This window comes from Scyliorhinus torazame, chromosome 4 (assembly GCF_047496885.1).
Source record: "Scyliorhinus torazame isolate Kashiwa2021f chromosome 4, sScyTor2.1, whole genome shotgun sequence".
NCBI classification, from domain to species: domain Eukaryota; kingdom Metazoa; phylum Chordata; class Chondrichthyes; order Carcharhiniformes; family Scyliorhinidae; genus Scyliorhinus; species Scyliorhinus torazame.
Genome location: NC_092710.1, coordinates 350,238,691 through 350,255,174, shown reverse-complemented (window position 1 = coordinate 350,255,174; position 16,484 = coordinate 350,238,691). Strand labels below are relative to the sequence as shown.

Here is a 16,484-nt window from a genome sequence, read left to right as displayed (position 1 = left end):
AAGCTATGTCCCCTTGTGCTGGACATCACCATCCGAGGAAAAAGGCTCTCACTGTCCACCCTATCTAATCCTCTGATCATCTTGTATGCCTTAATTAAGTCAATTTGTGAGTGTGTCTTGGTGTTTTGGTCTTGAGGAGTGGTATTTGAGAGTGGGTCTTGGTGCTTTGGCGTTGATTGGGAGCTGGTATTTGAGTGTGGGTCTTGGTGTTTTGGTGTTCATGGGGAGCTGGTATTTGAGAGTGGGTCTTGGTGTTTTGGTGTTGATGAGGAGCTGGTATTTGAGAGTGGGTCTTAGTGTTTTGGTGTTGATGAGGAGCTGGTATTTGAGAGTGGGCCTTGGTGTTTTGGTGTTGATGAGGAGCTGGTATTTGAGAGTGGGTCTTGGTGCGTTGGTGTAGAGGAGCTGGTATTTGAGAGTGGGTCTCAGTGTTTTGGTGTTGATGGGGAGCTGGTTTTTGAGAGCGGGTCATGGTGTTTTGGTGTTGAGCTGGTATTTGAGAGTGGGTCTTGGTGTTTTGGTGTTGAGAACGTATTCGAGAGTGGGTCTTGGTGTTTTGGTGTTGAGCTGGTATTTGAGAGTGGGTCTTGGTGTTTTGGTGTTGATGAGGAGCTGGTATTTGAGAGTGTGTCTTAGTGTTTTGGTGTTGATGAGGAGCTGGTATTTGAGAGTGTGTCTTGGTGTTTGTTTGATGGGGAGCTGGTATTTGAGAGTGGGCCTTGGTGTTTTGGTGTTGAGGAGCTGGTATTTGAGAGTGGGTCTTGATGTTTTGGCATTGAGCTGGTATTTGAGAGTGTGTCTTGGTGTTTTGGTGTTGATGAGGTGCTGGTATTTGAGAGTGGGTCTTGGTGTTTTGGCGTTGAGCAGCTGGTATTTGAGAGTGTGTCTTGATGTTTTGGCGTTGAGCAGCTGGTATTTGAGAGTGTGTCTTGGTTTTTTGGTGTTAAGGAGCTGGTATTTGAGAGTGTGTCTTGGTGTTTTGGTGTAGAGGAGCTGGTATTTGAGAGTGGGTCTTGGTGTTTTGGTGTTGATGTGGAGCTGGGATTTGAGAGTGGGACTTGGTGTTTTGGTGTTGATGGGGAGCTGGTATTTGAGAGTGGGTCTTGGTGTTTTGTTGATGGGGAGCTGGTGTTTGAACATAGAACATAGGACATAGAACATTACAGCGCAGTACAGGCCCTTCGGCCCTCGATGTTGCGCCGACCTGTGAAACCACTCTAAAGCCCATCTACACTATTCCCTCATCGTCTATATGTCTATCCAATGACCATTTGAATGCCCTTCGTGTTGGCGAGTCCACTACTCTTTCAGGCAGGGCATTCCACGTCCTTAATACTCTCTGAGTGAAGAACTTACCTCTGACGTCTGTCCTATACCTATCTCCCCTCAATTTAAAGCTATGTCCCCTCGTGCTAGACATCACCATCCGAGGAAAAAGGCTCTCACTGTCCACCCTATCTAATCCTCTGATCATCTTGTATGCCTTAATTAAGTCAATTTGTGAGTGTGTCTTGGTGTTTTGGCCTTGAGGAGTGGTATTTGAGAGTGGGTCTTGGTGCTTTGGCGTTGATGGGGAGCTGGTATTTGAGGTTGGGTCTTGGTGTTTTGGTGTTGAACTGGTATTTGAGAGTGGGTCTTGGTGTTTTGGTGTTGAGGAGCTGGTATTTGAGAGTGGGTCTTGGTGTTTTGTTGATGGGGAGCTGGTATTTGAGAGTGGGTTTTGGTGTTTTCTTGATGGGGAGCTGGGATTTGACAGTGGGTCTTGGTGTTTTGGTGTTGATGAGGAGCTAGTATTTGAGAGTGGGTCTTGGTGTTTTGGTGTTGATGAGGAGATGGTATTTGAGAGTGGGTCTTGGTGTTTTGGTGTTGATGAGGAGCTGGTATTTGAGAGTGGGTGTTGGTGTTTTGGTGTTGATGAGGAGATGGTATTTGAGAGTCGTTCTTCGTCTTTTGTTGATGGGGAGCTAGTCTTTGAGTGTGGGTCTTGGTGTTTTGGTGTTGAGTTGGAATTTGAGAGTGGGTCTTGGTGTTGAGGAGCTGGTATTTCAGAGTGGGTCTTGGTGTTTTGGTGTTGAGGAGCTGGTATTTGAGAGTGGGTATTGGTGTTTTGGTGTTGATGAGGAGCTGGTATTTGAGAGTGGGTCTTGGTGTTTTGGTGTTGATGAGGAGCTGGTATTTGAGAGTGTGTCTTGGTGTTTTGGTGTTGATGAGGAGCTGGTATTTGAGAGTGGGTCTTGGTGTTTTGGTGTTGATGAGGAGCTGGTATTTGAGAGTGTGTCTTGGTGTTTTGGTGTTGACGAGCTGGTATTTGAGAGTGTGTCTTGGTGTTTTGGTGTTGACGAGCTGGTATTTGAGAGTGGGTCTTGGTGTTTTGTTGATGGGGAGCTGGTATTTGAGAGTGGGTCTTGGTGTTATGGTGTTGAGCTGTTATTTGAGAGTGGGTCTAGGTGATTTGGTGTTGATGGGGAGCTGGTATTTGAGAGTGGGTCTTGGTGTTATGGTGTTGAGCTGGTATTTGAGAGTGGGTCTTGGTGATTTGGTGTTGATGAAGAGCTGGCATTTGAGAGTCGGTCTTGGTGTTTTATTGATGAGGAGCTGGTATTTGAGAAAGGGTCTTGATGTTTTGGTGATGAGGAGCTGGTATTTGAGAGTGGGTCTTGGTGTTTTGGTGTTGAGCTGGTATTTGAGAGTGGGTCTTGGTGTTTTGGTGTTGAGCTGGTATTTGAGAGTGGGTCTTGGTGTTTTGGTGTTGATGAGGAGCTGGTATTTGAGAGTGGGCCTTGGTGTTTTGGTGTTGATGAGGAGCTGGTATTTGAGAGTGTGTCTTCGTGTTTTGGTGTTGATGAGGAGCTGGTATTTGAGAGTGTGTCTTCGTGTTTTGGTGTTGATGAGGAGCTGGTATTTGCGAGTGGGTCTTGGTGTTTGTTTGATGGGGAGCTGGTATTTTAGAGTGGGCCTTGGTGCTTTGGTGTTGATGAGGAGCTGGTATTTGAGAGTGGGTCTTGGGTGTTTCTTTGATGGGGAGCTGATATTTGAGAGTGGTTCTTGGTGTTTTGTTGCTGATGATGAGCTGGTATTTGGGAGTGTTTCTTGGTGCTTTGGAGTTGATGAGGAGCTGGTATTTGAGAGTGGGTCTTGGTGTTTTGTTGATGGGGAGCTGGTATTTGAGAGAGGGTCTTGGTGTTTTGGTGTTGATGAGGAGCTGGTATTTGAGAGTGGGTCTTGGTGTTTTGGTGTTGAGCTGATATTTGAGAGTGGGTCTTGATGTTTTGGTGTTGATGAGGAGCTGGTATTTGAGAGTGGGTCTTGGTGTTTTGGTGTTGAGGAGCTGGTATTTGAGAGTGGGTCTTGATGTTTTGGTGTTGATGAGGAGCTGGTATTTGAGAGTGGGTCTTGGTGTTTTGGTGTTGAGGAGCTGGTATTTGAGAGTGGGTCTTGGTATTTTATTGATGGGGAGCTGGTATTTGAGAGTGGGTCTTGGTATTTTATTGATGGGGAGCTGGTATTTGAGAGTGGGTCTTGGTGTTTTGGTGTTGATGAGGAGCTGGTATTTCAGAGTGGGTCTTGGTGTTTTGGTGTTGAGGAGCTGATATTTGAGAGTGGGTATTGGTATTTTATTGATGGGGAGCTGGTATTTGAGAGTGGATCTTAATGTTTTGCTGTTGATGAGGAGCTGGTATTTGAGAGTGGGTCTTGGTGTTTTGGTGTTGAGGAGCTGATATTTGAGAGTGGGTATTGGTATTTTATTGATGAGGAGCTGGTATTTGAGAGTGGGTCATGATGTTTTGGTGTTGATGAGGAGCAGGTATTTGAGAGTGGGTCTTGGTGTTTTGGTGTTGAGGAGCTGGTATTTGAGAGTGGGTCTTGGTATTTTCTTGATGGGGAGCTGGTATTTGAGAGTGGGTCTTGATGTTTTGGTGTTGATGAAGAGCTGGTATTTGAGAGTGGGTCTTGATGTTTTGGTGTTGATGAAGAGCTGGTATTTGAGAGTGGGTCTTGATGTTTTGGTGTTGATGAAGAGCTGGTATTTGAGAGTGGGTCTTGGTGTTATGGCGTTAAGCTGGTATTTGAGAGTGGGTCTTGGTGTTTTGTTGAAGGGGAGCTGGTATTTGAGAGTCGGTCTTGGTGTTTTGTTGATGGGGCGCTGGTATTTGAGAGTGGGTCTTGGTGTTTTGTTGAAGGGGAGCTGGTATTTGAGAGTGGGTCTTGGTGTTTTCTTGAAGGGGAGCTGCTATTTGAGAGTCGGTCTTGGTGTTTTGTTGATGGGGCGCTGGTATTTGAGAGTGGGTCTTGGTGTTTTGTTGAAGGGAAGCTGCTATTTGAGAGTGGGGCTTGGTGTTTTGTTGAAGGGGAGCTGGTATTTGAGAGTGGGGCTTGGTGTTTTGTTGATGGGGCGCTGGTATTTGAGAGTGGGTCTTGGTGTTTTGTTGATGGGGCGCTGGTATTTGAGAGTCGGTCTTGGTGTTTAGTTGAATGGGAGCTGCTATTTGATAGTCGGTCTTGGTGTTTTGTTGATGGGGCACTGGTATTTGAGAGTGGGTATTGATGATTAGTGATTATTGAATGGTAGAATCATACAGCTCAGGAATGCCCCATGCATCTGTATTGGCGCTTTGATAGAGCCACCAATTTTGTCTAATTTATAATAGTTTCCGAGTAAAAGCTGTTCTCATCATCTCCCCTCAAGTTCGTTTGTCAATTATCTTACATGTTTGTCATCGAGTTATGAACCCTCCTCCCACTGGAAACAATTTTCTATGTTTTAGTTTTCAAGTAATTTTTGCAAACGTGTAACTTATTATTACAATGGTTCCAGAAGTCGTTTGTGTTTCAGGTGGAGAAAAAATGGAAAAGGAGATGGTCAGCCATGCGGTCATTGTCGCTGGTCAGAAACAACCTCCTGAGTATGATCCAATTAATAAATTGACTGCGACATATACTATCACAGGTAAGCGCATCAACTGCTGTTGTAGTGATCTATTGTTACAAAGCAAGTCAAAGTCACTATGACAGTTTTTAGAAAGGTTGCTGTCTACAATTTGTATAATTTTGCCTTCAGAAGCAGTGACCTGCTATGAGCATATCCAGGAATATATATTTGAATTTGGATAGGGCGACTCCACTCTCCGTGCCTGCTCCGCTATTCAATAAGATCATGGCTCATCTTACCATAACTTTAAAAATATTCAAAGACTCTGCTTCCACACCCAAAATTTCTGCTTCCACTGCCACGCTGTAAATGAGTAATCCCTTATTTTTAACAGTGGCCCCTAGTTCTAGATTCTCCCACAAGAGGAAATATCCACATCCACCCTTTAATCCACTTTGGGGCAGCATGGTAGCACAGTAGTTAACGCCGTTGCTTCACAGCGCCAGGGTCCCAGGTTTGATTCCCAGCTTGGGTCACTGACTGTGCAGAGTCTGCACATTCTCCCAGTGTGTGCGTGGGTTTCCTCTGGATGCCCCGGTTTCCTCCCCAAGTCCCGAAAGACGTGCTGTTAGGTAATATGGACATTTTAAGTTCTCTTTCCATGTATCCCAACAGGCACCGGAATGTGCCGACTCGGGGCTTTTCACGGTAACTTCATTGCAGTGCTAATGTAAGCTTACTTGGACAGTAAAGGTTATTATCTTCAACGTTAGCAATATTCGGTCCCTTCATCCAAGTCATTTATATCAATTGGAATAAGTTGAAACCCCAGCACTGACGCCTGTGGTACACTACTTGTCACATCCTGTCAACCAGAAAATGACCCATTTGTGCCTTCCCTCTGTTTCCTGTTAGCTACCCAATCTTCAATCCATGCTAATATGTTAGCCCCTGCACCGATAGCTTCTATTTTCTGCAATAACCTACAATATGGCACCTTATCAAATGCCTTCTGGAAATCCAAATGCAGTACAACCACCAGTTCTCTTTATCCACAGTGCATGTGACTCTTTCAAATAACTCCAATAAATTGATCAAACATGATTTTCCTTCCACAAAGCTACGTTGACTCTGCTTGATTGCTTTGAATTTTTGCATGCGCCCTTCTACAATAGCTTTAATGATGGCTTCTAATATTTTCACAATGGCAGATGTTATGCTAATTGGACTGTACTTTCCTGTTTTCTGTCTTCATCCCTTTTTGAATAAAGGAGTTATATTTGCTATCTTCCAATCTAATGGAACCTCCCCTGAATCCAGGGAAAATTCAAACCACTGGATCAACTATCTCATTAGCCACTCCTTTCAAGTCCTTAGGGTGAAGTCCATCTGGTCCTGGTGATGTGTCAGCCCACAGCCCCAACAATTTGCTCAATCCACTTCCCTGGTGATTGTAATTTACCTGAGTTCCTCCCCGCCTCCCATTTCCTGATTTGCAGCTGGGATGTTATTGGAATCTCTATATAAGACCGATGCAAAATACCTGTTTAATTCATCCGCTAATGCAGGGACCAGGTGTGATGGACTCAGAGTGGGAGGAAGGAGGTGAGTACCCATCACCGTTTATCTCCAGAGAGTACAAGGACATAGCAGCCGCTAGCCAGATGTTGTGCAGGGGTCCTTCGTGAGGTTGGGGGGCTTGGGCTTGGCTGGAGGGAGCCAGATTGGGGGTGGGATTCTGCCATAATCGGCGGGTGGGCATCTCCGGCGGGAAGGAGTGGCGTGAACCACTCCGCCGTCGGGCCACCCCAAAGGTGCGGAATCCTCCGCAGCATCACGGGCTAGGCCGGCCCCGGAGTTGTTTGCGCCGCGCCGGCCGGTGGGGAAGGGGCTTGGTGCCACGCCAACCGGTGCTGAAGGGCCTCCTCCGGCTGGCCTGAGTTGGCAAATACTCGGGAGCGCCAGCGTGTGCTGGTGTCATCCCAGCGCATGCGCAGAGGGCTTTGTCTCCGCACCGGCCCTGGCGGACCGCTACAGCCGCCAGTGCGGAAGAATAGAGTGCCCCACGGCACAGGCCCACCCGCGGATCGGTGGGCCCCGATCGTGGGCCAGGCCACCGTGGGGGCACCTCCCGGGGCCAGATCCCCCCGCGCCCCCCCGAGAACCCCGGAGGCCGCCCGCTCCACCAGGTCCCGCCGGTAAGGACCTATTCTAATTTATGCTGGTGGGACCGGCAAAAAACAGGCATCCACTCGGCCCATCGCGGGCCAGAGAATCGCTGGGAGGGCGCTGCCAGCGACCGCCGACTGGCACGGCGCCAGTCCCGCCCCCGCCAAAACCCCGGTGCCGGAGAATTCGGCAGCCGGCGGGGGCGGGATTCAAGCCGCCCCCGGCGATTCTCCGACCCGGCGTGGGGTCGGAGAATCCCGCCCCGGGTGTTTCCACTGGGATAGGGTCTGCTTTGGGTCTGTGAAGATTTTAAGCCTGCTTTCTTTCATGTTAAACACTCCATGACAGGGCAAAGCACAGCTGCAGCTTGTCTGTCCTAAAATCCTCTCACTGGACAGAGCCATTCTGAACTTTGCCTGTTGGAGAAGGATGGCATTCCTCTTGACGTTTCAATAGGGTCTGTGGTTTCAATGCTGCAGTATGCCTTTTATCCCTGTTTGCTTGGTTACTTACATGACAGCCGATTGACTTTTACAAACCTCTGCAGATTCACTGTGGCAGTATGCCTGCTTTTATACTTTTGTACTTTCGCACCCCATTGACTTTTGCAAACCTCTTGACTGACAGTTGAAGGCTACCTCAGAGGGAAGATGTGTTTGTTTTTGTGGCACTTCACAGTCCATTAAATCTGAAGTGCTTCCTCTTTTGAGCAGGTGGCCTGTCTCACAGAATTACAGAATCACAGAATAACACAGTGCATAAGAAGCCCTTCAGCCCATTGAATCTGCACCGATGCATGAAAAACACCTGACCTGCCTATCTATTCCCATTTGCCCATAGCCTTGAATGATCTGACGTGCCAAGTGCTCATAAAGGATGTGAGGCAATCCTCCTCTAAAGCCCTCCTAGACAGCGTATTGCAGATCGTCACCGCCCTCTGGGTAAAAAGGTTTTTCCACAAATCCCCCCTAAACCTCCTGCGACTCACCTTGAACTTGTGAGTGCCTTTTTTTCATAGTGGATTATTTTCTACTCTGAAATACTTCATAGAAAGAGAGGGTGCTCCGCCTGACGCATTTTTTTTGTGGGAGGGATCCTGATCATGATGCCTCGCAAGACCTGGGTATATCTCGTGAGATATACTGGCTGTCGGGTAGCCCACGGGAGGTCTCTCCTGGCATCTACTGGCTGCATCATACTCCAGTTCAGGCGTATCGCGGCCAGTAGATTGCGCCCAGTATCTCCAGATTAGCAAATGGGTGGGAGGGTGAGCTGTGAGGAGGATGCAGAGATGCTTCGGTGTGATTTGGACAAGTTGAGAGATTGAGCATGGCAGATAAATGTGAGATTATCCACTTTGGTAGCAAAAACAAGAAGGCAGATTATTATCTGAATGGCGATAAATTAAGAGAACGGAATGTGCAACAAGACCTGTGGGGTGGGTCCTCGTACACCAGTCACTGAAGGTAAGCATGCAGGTGCAGCAGGCGGTGAAGAAGGCAAATGGTATACTGGCCTTCATAGCGAGAAGATTCAAGTACAGGAATAGGGATGTCTTGCTCCATTTGTACAGGGCCTTGCTGAGGCCACACCTGAAATATTGTGTGCAGTTATTCATAGTTTCATCGAATTTACAGTGCAGAAGGAGGCCATTCAGCCCATCGAGTCTGCACTGGCTCTTGGAAAGAGCACCCTACCCAAGACCACACCTCCACCCTATCCCCATAACCCAGTAGCTCCACCCAACAGAAAGGGCAATTTTGGACACTAAGGGCAAGTTAGCATTGCCAATCCACCTAACCTGCACATCTTTGGACTGTGGGAGGAAACCGGAATCACCCGGAGGAAACCCACGCACACACAGGGAGAACGTGCAGACTCCGCACAGACAGTGACCCAAGCCGGGAATCGAACCTGGGACCCTGGAGCTGTGAAGCAATTGTGCTGACCACTATGCTTCCGTGCTGCCCTGGTCTCCTTTTGGTGTCCTTGGCTGAGGAAGGATATTCTTTCTCTAGAGGGAGTGCAGCGAAGGTTTACCAGATTGATTGCTGGGGTGGCAGGACTGACGTGTGATGAGAGATTTAATCGGTTTGGATTGTATTAATTGGAGTTCAGAAGAATGAGGGGAAATCTCATAGAAACCTATAAAATTCAAACAGGACTAGACAGGGTAGATGCAGGAAGGATGTTCCCAGAACCAGGAGTCACAGTGTGGGGATACAGGGTAAATCTTTTAGGACTGAGATGAGAAGAAAATTCTTCACCCAGAGAGTGGTGTATCTGTGGAATTTGCTGCCACAGAAAGTAGTTGAGGCCAAAACATATGTTTTAAAGAAGGAGTTAGTATAGTGTTTGGGGTGAAGGGGATCAAAGGATATGGGGATAAAGCGAGAACAGGAGTTGGATGATCAGCCATGATCATAATGAATAGCAGAGCAGGTTCAAAGGGCTGAATGGCCTCCTCCTGCTCCTGAAATTGCTTGGTTTGAATGGCAGGCTGTGTTTGGAACAGTGGTGGGACCCAGAGAAGAAGTTGTGCATTTGGTTATTTTAAAGTTACAGTTTTAACTTCACTTAGTGTACATAGAAACACAGAAACTAGGAGCAGGAGGAGGCCATTCAGCCTTTTGAGCCTACTCCGCTATTCACTATGACATGGCTATTCCTCAATCTCAATGCCATAATTCCGCTTTCTCCCCATGCCACTTGATGCCATTAAAATGTAAAAGAATATCCATCTCTTTCTTGAATACATTCAGTGACTTGGCCTGACTCCTTTAAACAGAATAAGAACAACATGGCCTTTTCTGGACATTATAAATTGTCCCTTTCCTTCAGCAAAGCTAGAGATTAGAAAATATACAATGTGTCTTTTGTCCAGTCATGCTCAGGTACAGATTATAAAAGATCCAACATGTTGGTCTAGATATTAGATGATGCCCAAATTGAGCCGAGAAAGATGACAGTAGCAAAGGGTTCTCCAGTCTCATTTATTGCCCCAGGTATCCATAAAATTCCTGCAGTGCAGAAAGTGGCCATTTAGCCCATCGAGGAGTTCTCGAACACGATTCCAGGGAGCTAGGGTGCCCTGTATCCCAAGTTGCGAGCATGGACCGTGTCCCCTAATGAAACTGCTGTCCCGGCGTCCTACGATCATGGAATCTGCTGCTGAGAATGCTGCACCTCCACTTTCCCGCCTAGGCTCAGAAAAATCAGACTCAACCAGTTCCTAAGCCTGCTGCCCAGCAGCAGTTGTGCAGGTGCTACCCCCGTTGTGGGGCAAAATGGATCAAGAGATATGGGGGGAAGGCGGGATCAGCGTATTGAACTTTGGTCAGTCATGATCATAATGAATAAAGGAGCAGGCTCAAAGGGCCGAATGGCCTCATCCTGCTTCTATTATCTATGTTTCTATGTCACGGGTGGCGTCGTTTAGCGGTTAAAAAGGAACCATGCCAGCCGTGTGTCTATAAAGCCTGTGGTTTTATTTTTCATGCCTCTTTTGAAAATTTTGATACTGAATGAGTACCACAGCTTTTTAACGGTAGCTCTTGACATCGTCAAGGCCATTTTGTAAACGCAGGCCATTTCGAATGGGCATTCACGATGATGAGGAACATGAACCCCATGAAAGGCCCTGCGAAGTCTGTCTGCTGTCTCACACATGGGCACCCTGGCCATTCCCAGGGATGAAGAGAGGTCACTGGCGGGAGCTTTTGGTTATCCTAAAACGGCGGACAACTGTATGACCCGCTCTAAATGAATAAATAATAATCTTTATTGTCACAAGTAGGCTTACATTGCAAAGTTTCTGTGAAAAGCCCCGAGTCGCTACATTCCAGCGCCTGTTCGGGTCACCGAGGGAAAATTCAGATTGTCCAAATTACATAACAAGCACGTCTTTCAGGACTTGTGGGAGGAATAGTGTTCAATTCTGGTCGCCACACTACCAGAAGGATGTGGAGGCTTTAGAGAGGGTGCAGAAGAGATTTACCAGAATGTTGCCTGGTATGGAGGGCATTAGCTATGAGGAGCGGTTCAATAAATTCGGTTTGTTCTCACTGGAACGAAGGAGGTTGAGGGGCGACCTGATAGAGGTCTACAAAATTATGAGGGGCATAGACAGAGTGGATAGTCAGAGGCTTTTCCCCGGGGTAGAGGGGTCAATTACTAGGGGGCATAGGTTTAAGGTGAGAGGGGCAAGGTTTAGAGTAGTTGTACGAGGCAAGTTTTTTACGCAGAGGGTAGTGGGTGCCTGGAACTCGCTACCGGAGGAGGTGGTGGAAGCAGGGACGATAGTGACATTTAAGGGGCATCTTGACAAATACATGAATAGGATGGGAATAGAGGGATACGGACCCAGGAAGTGTAGAAGATTGTAGTTTAGTCGGGCAGCATGGTCGGCACGGGCTTGGAGGGCCGAAGGGCCTATTCCTGTGCTGTACATTTCTTTGTTCTTTGTTCTTTGAAACCGGAGCACCCGGAGGAAACCCTCGCAGACACGGGGTGAACGTGCAGACTCAGCACAGACAGTGACCCAGCCGGGAATCGAACCTGGGACACTGGCACTGTGAAGCCACAGTGCTGACCACTGAGCTACCATACTGCCCTCTATGTCTCTATCGATGCCAGGCTACCAGACATAGCTCTGAGCCAGCATCTTCATCTTAGAGGTGCCTGGGTTACCACCTTGTAGATCCTTCAGAGCGGACTCCTGACCCTGTGGTGGGATGATTCTGTGAGCACCCCACAGTATGACGGAAGGAGCGATCACAATACGGTGAAATTTAAAATAGAGATGGAGGATGTGAGATTACAATGGGATGAGAGAAGAGCTAGCTGAGGTAGACTGGGAGCAAAGACTTTATGGTGAAACAGTTGAGGAACAGGGGAGAACCTTCCAAGTGATTTTTCACAGTGCTCAGCAAAAGTTTGTACCAACAAATAGGAAGGACGGTAGAAAGAGGAAAAATCGACCGTGGATATCTAAGGAAATAAGGGAGAGTATCAAATTGAAGGAGAAAGCATACAAAGTGGCAAAGATAAGTGGGAGACTAGAGGATTGGGGAATCTTTAGGGGGCAACAGAAAGCTACTAAAAAAGCGATAAAGAAGAGTAAGATAGATCATGAGAGTAAATTTGCTCAGAGTATAAAAACAGATAGTAAAAGTTTTTACAAAAATCTAAAACAAAAAAGAGTGGCTAAGGTAAATATTTGTCCTTTAGAGGATGAGAAGGGAGATTTAATAATGGGAGATGAGGAAATGGCTGAGGAACTGAACAGGCTTTTTGGGCCGGTCTTCACAGTGGAAGACACAAATAACATGCCAGTGACTGATGAAAATGAGGCTATGACAGGTGAGGACCTTGAGACGATTGTTATCACTTAGCGGGTAGTGATGGGCAAGCTAATGGGTCTAAAGGTAGACAAGTCTCCTGGACCTGATGGAATGCATCCCAGAGTGCTAAAAGAGATGGCTAGGGAAATTGCAAATGCACTAGTGATAATTTACCAAAATTCACTAGACTCTGGGGTGGTCCCGGCAGATTGGAAATTAGCAAACGTGACACCACTGTTTAAAAAAGGAGGTCGGCAAAAAGCGGGTAATTATAGGCCAGTTAGCTTAACTTCGGTTGTAGGGAAGATATCGAATCTATCATCAAGGAAGAAATAGCGAGGCATCTGGATGGAAATTGTCCCATTGGGCAGACGCAGCATGGGTTCATAAAGGGCAGGTCGTGCCTAACTAATTTAGTGGAACTTTTTGAGGATATTACCTGTGCGGCAGACAATGGGGAGCCAATGGATGTGGTATATCTAGATTTCCAGAAAGCTTTTGACAAGGTGCCACATAAAAGGTTGCTGCATAAGATAAAGATGCATGGCATTAAGGGGAAAGTAGTAGCATGGATAGACGATTGGTTAATTAATAGAAATCTAAGAGTGGGGATTAATGGGTGTTTCTCTGGTTGTCAGTCAGTAGCTACTGGTGTCCCTCAGCGGTTAGTGTTGGGCCCACAATTGTTCCCAATTTACATAGATCATTTGGAGTTGGGGACGAAGTGTAATGTGTCCAAGTTTGCAGACCACACTAAGATGAGTGGTAAAGCAAAAAATGCAGAGGATACTGGAAGTTTGCAGAGGGATTTGGATCGGCTAAGTGAATGGGCTGGGGCCTGGCAGATGGAATACAATGTTGAAAAATGTGAGGTTATCCATTTTGGTAGGAATGGCAGCAAAAGGGATTATTATTTAAATGATAAAATATTAAAATATGCTGCTGTGCAGAGGGACCTGGGTGTCTTAGTGCATGAGTCGCAAAAAGTTGGTTTGCAGGTGCAACAGGTGATTAAGAAGGCGAATGGAGTTTTGTCCTTCATTGCTAGAGGGATGGAGTTTAGACTAGGGAGGTTATGCTGCAATTGTATAAGGTGTTAGTGAGGCCACACGAGTATTGTGTTCAGTATTGGTCTCCTTACCTGAGAAAGGATGTATTGGCGCTGGAGAGTGTGCAAAGGAGATTCACTAGGTTAATCCCAGAGCTGAAGGGGTTGGATTACGAGGAGAGGTTGAGTAGACTGGGACTGTACTCGTTGGAATTTAGAAGGATGTGGGGGGATCTTATAGAAACATATAAGGTAATGAAGGGAATAGATAGGATAGATGTGGGCAGGTTGTTTCCACTGGTGGGTGAAAGCAGAACTAGGGGGCATAGCCTCAAAATAAGGGGAAGTAGATTTAGGACTGAGTTTAGGAGGAACTTCTTCACCCAAAGGGTTGTGAATCAATGGAATTCCTTGCCCAGTGAAGCAGTAGAGGCTCCTTCATTAAACAATTTTAAGATAAAGATAGATAGTTTTTTGAAGAATAAAGGGATTAAGGGTAATGTTGTTCGGGCCAGAAAGTGGGGTTGAGTCCACAAAAGATCAGCCATGATTTCATTGAATGGCGGAGCAGGCTCGAGGGGCCAGATGACCTACTCCTGCTCCTCGTTCTTATGTTCTTATTATGACACCATCCTCCACGTTTAGCTTCTGAAGTTTCTGGGCATACGACTGTCGGGCCCCTGTGGGGGTCCCCAGGAGTCAGTCATTGAAAAGCACGTGGCAGAGTTTTGCCAGTTTAGTATCGCGCTGCATCCAATTTCGAACCTGAGCAGCAATCACTAGCAAGCTATCTATAAAATTGATCGTCTCTACCACTTCATTCGCCACTGGCATGTACAGGGAACTCTTGGGAAATGGTAGACGACTTAGAGCGTTGGTGTGGGCGATCTGCATACTCTGACGGTGTTGGAGCAAATACGCATATGCGATGAGTAGAACACGCAAATCCTGACCAATGCAATGGGTAGGATCCCCTTATCTTCCCGAAAAAGGCTAAGCAAAGGCTTGTGATCGGTCACAATGGAGAAGTGCCACCCATAGATATTTCAATGGAATTTCGTGACTCCAAATATCACCGCTGAGCAATAGAGTCAGAGAGTCATAGATGTTTACAGCACGGAAACAGGCCCTTCGGCCCAGCTTGTCCATGCCGCCTAGTTTCTATCACTAAGCTAGTCCCACTTGCCCGCATTTGGCCCATATCCCTCTCTACCCACCCTGCCCATGTAACTACCTGACTGTTTTTTTAAAGGATAAAACTGTACCCGCCTCTACCACTGCCTCTGGCAGCTCATTCCAGATGCTCATCACCCTCTGTGTGAAGAAATGTCCCCTCTGGTCTCTTTTGTATCTCTCCCCTCTCACCTTAAACCTATGCCCTCTAGTTCGAGACTCCTCTACCTTTGGGAAAAGGTGTTGACTATCTACCTTATCTATGCTCCTCATTATTTTATAGACCTCAATAAGATCACCGCTAAGCCTCCTATGCTCCAGGAAAAAAAAATCCCAGCCTATCCAGCCTCTCCTTATAACTCAGACCATCAAGTCCTGGTAGTATCCTCGTAAATCTCTTCTGCACGCTTTCTAGTTTAACAATATCCTTCTTATAATAGGATTGACTCGAATTGAACACAGTATTCCATGTGTGGTCTTGCTAATGTCTTGTACAACTTCAAGAAGTCCCAACTCCTGCATTCAATATTCTGCCCTCTTTCTCTATTTGGGCATACCGTCATTCCACGTCAGCCTTGAGACCACAGGACCTTGAAACAAAAGCAATGGGGTGCACTGTGCAGCTGTCCTATCTGTGGGCCAGCACCACCCTGATGCCATAGAGAGAGGCATCGCACGTTAGGATTAGCGGCCGAGCTGGGTCACAGTGAATGTGGGGTTGTGTGGACGATACCCCGGCAAATGCTTTGTCCTGTAAGGCACCACAAACCCTGCAGGGGCCTGTCGGGAGGTAAGTTTTTGATTTAAAAACCCTTACCTTACAGGAGCAGTCCTCAGAATTTCGGCGGGAGCAGAGTGCAGGGGCCTGTCGGGAGGTAAGTTTTTGATTTTAAAACCCTTACCTTACAGGAGCAGTCCTCACAATTTCGGCGGGAGCAGAGTGCAGGGGCTTGTCGTGAGGTAAGTTTTTGATTTGATTTAAAAACACTTACCTGGTCCCGATTCTGTTCTTCTTTTCTGTTTTTTTTTAAATATAAGGCGGGAACCGGAAGTTCGACCCGCGGACTTCTGGGAAGGTTCCCCCCCCCTCCCTCCTCCAACCAATAAATTCTGGTGGAGAGGAAACCCGAGACACTACACGTGTAGTGTCTCCCACCCGCCCTCCTCCTCTAACCTAATAATAAGACCCATTGGTGTGAGGTAAGTGCCATATTATATTATTATTTTTTATTTATTTATTAACCAGAACTTGGTTGGAAGTTAGAGGGATGGCAGGGAAGGTAGTGCAATGTTCCTCCTGCAGGATGTTTGAGGTGAGGGATGCCGTTAGTGTCCCTGCTGATTTTACCTGCAGGAAGTGCAGCCATCTCCAGCTCCTCCAAGACCGAGTTAGGGAACTGGAGTTGGAGTTGGAAGAACTTCGGATCATTCGGGAGGCAGAGGGGGTCATAGATAGCAGCTTCAGGGAATTAGTTACACCAATGATTGGAGATAGATGGGTAACTGTAAGAGGGACTGGGAAGAAGCAGTCAGTGCAGGGATCCCCTGCGGTCGTTCCCCTGAGTAACAAGTATACCGCTTTGGATACTTGTGGGGGGACGACTTACCAGGGGTAAGCCATGGGGTACGGGCCTCTGGCACGGAGTCTGTCCCTGTTGCTCAGAAGGGAAGGGGGGAGAGGAGCAGAGCATTAGTAATTGGGGACTCGATAGTCAGGGGCACAGATAGGAGATTTTGTGGGAGCGAGAGAGACTCACGTTTGGTATGTTGCCTCCCAGGTGCAAAGGTACGTGATGTCTCGGATCGTGTTTTCCGGGTCCTTAAGGGGGAGGGAGAGCAGCCCCAAGTCGTGGTCCACATTGGCACTAACGACATAGGTAGG

The 16,484-nt window shown here is 47.1% G+C and overlaps 1 protein-coding gene across 1 annotated transcript in view; it reads left to right on the top strand.

Moving 5' to 3' along the window:
• Positions 1-16,484, top strand: part of LOC140411509 (dynein axonemal heavy chain 6-like) — a 1,703,852-nt gene that overhangs the window by 217,879 nt on the left and 1,469,489 nt on the right. The window contains exon 5 of the mRNA XM_072500595.1: positions 4,835-4,948. Within this exon, the coding sequence (XP_072356696.1) occupies positions 4,835-4,948 (114 nt within the window). The remainder of the gene's footprint in view (positions 1-4,834; positions 4,949-16,484) is intronic.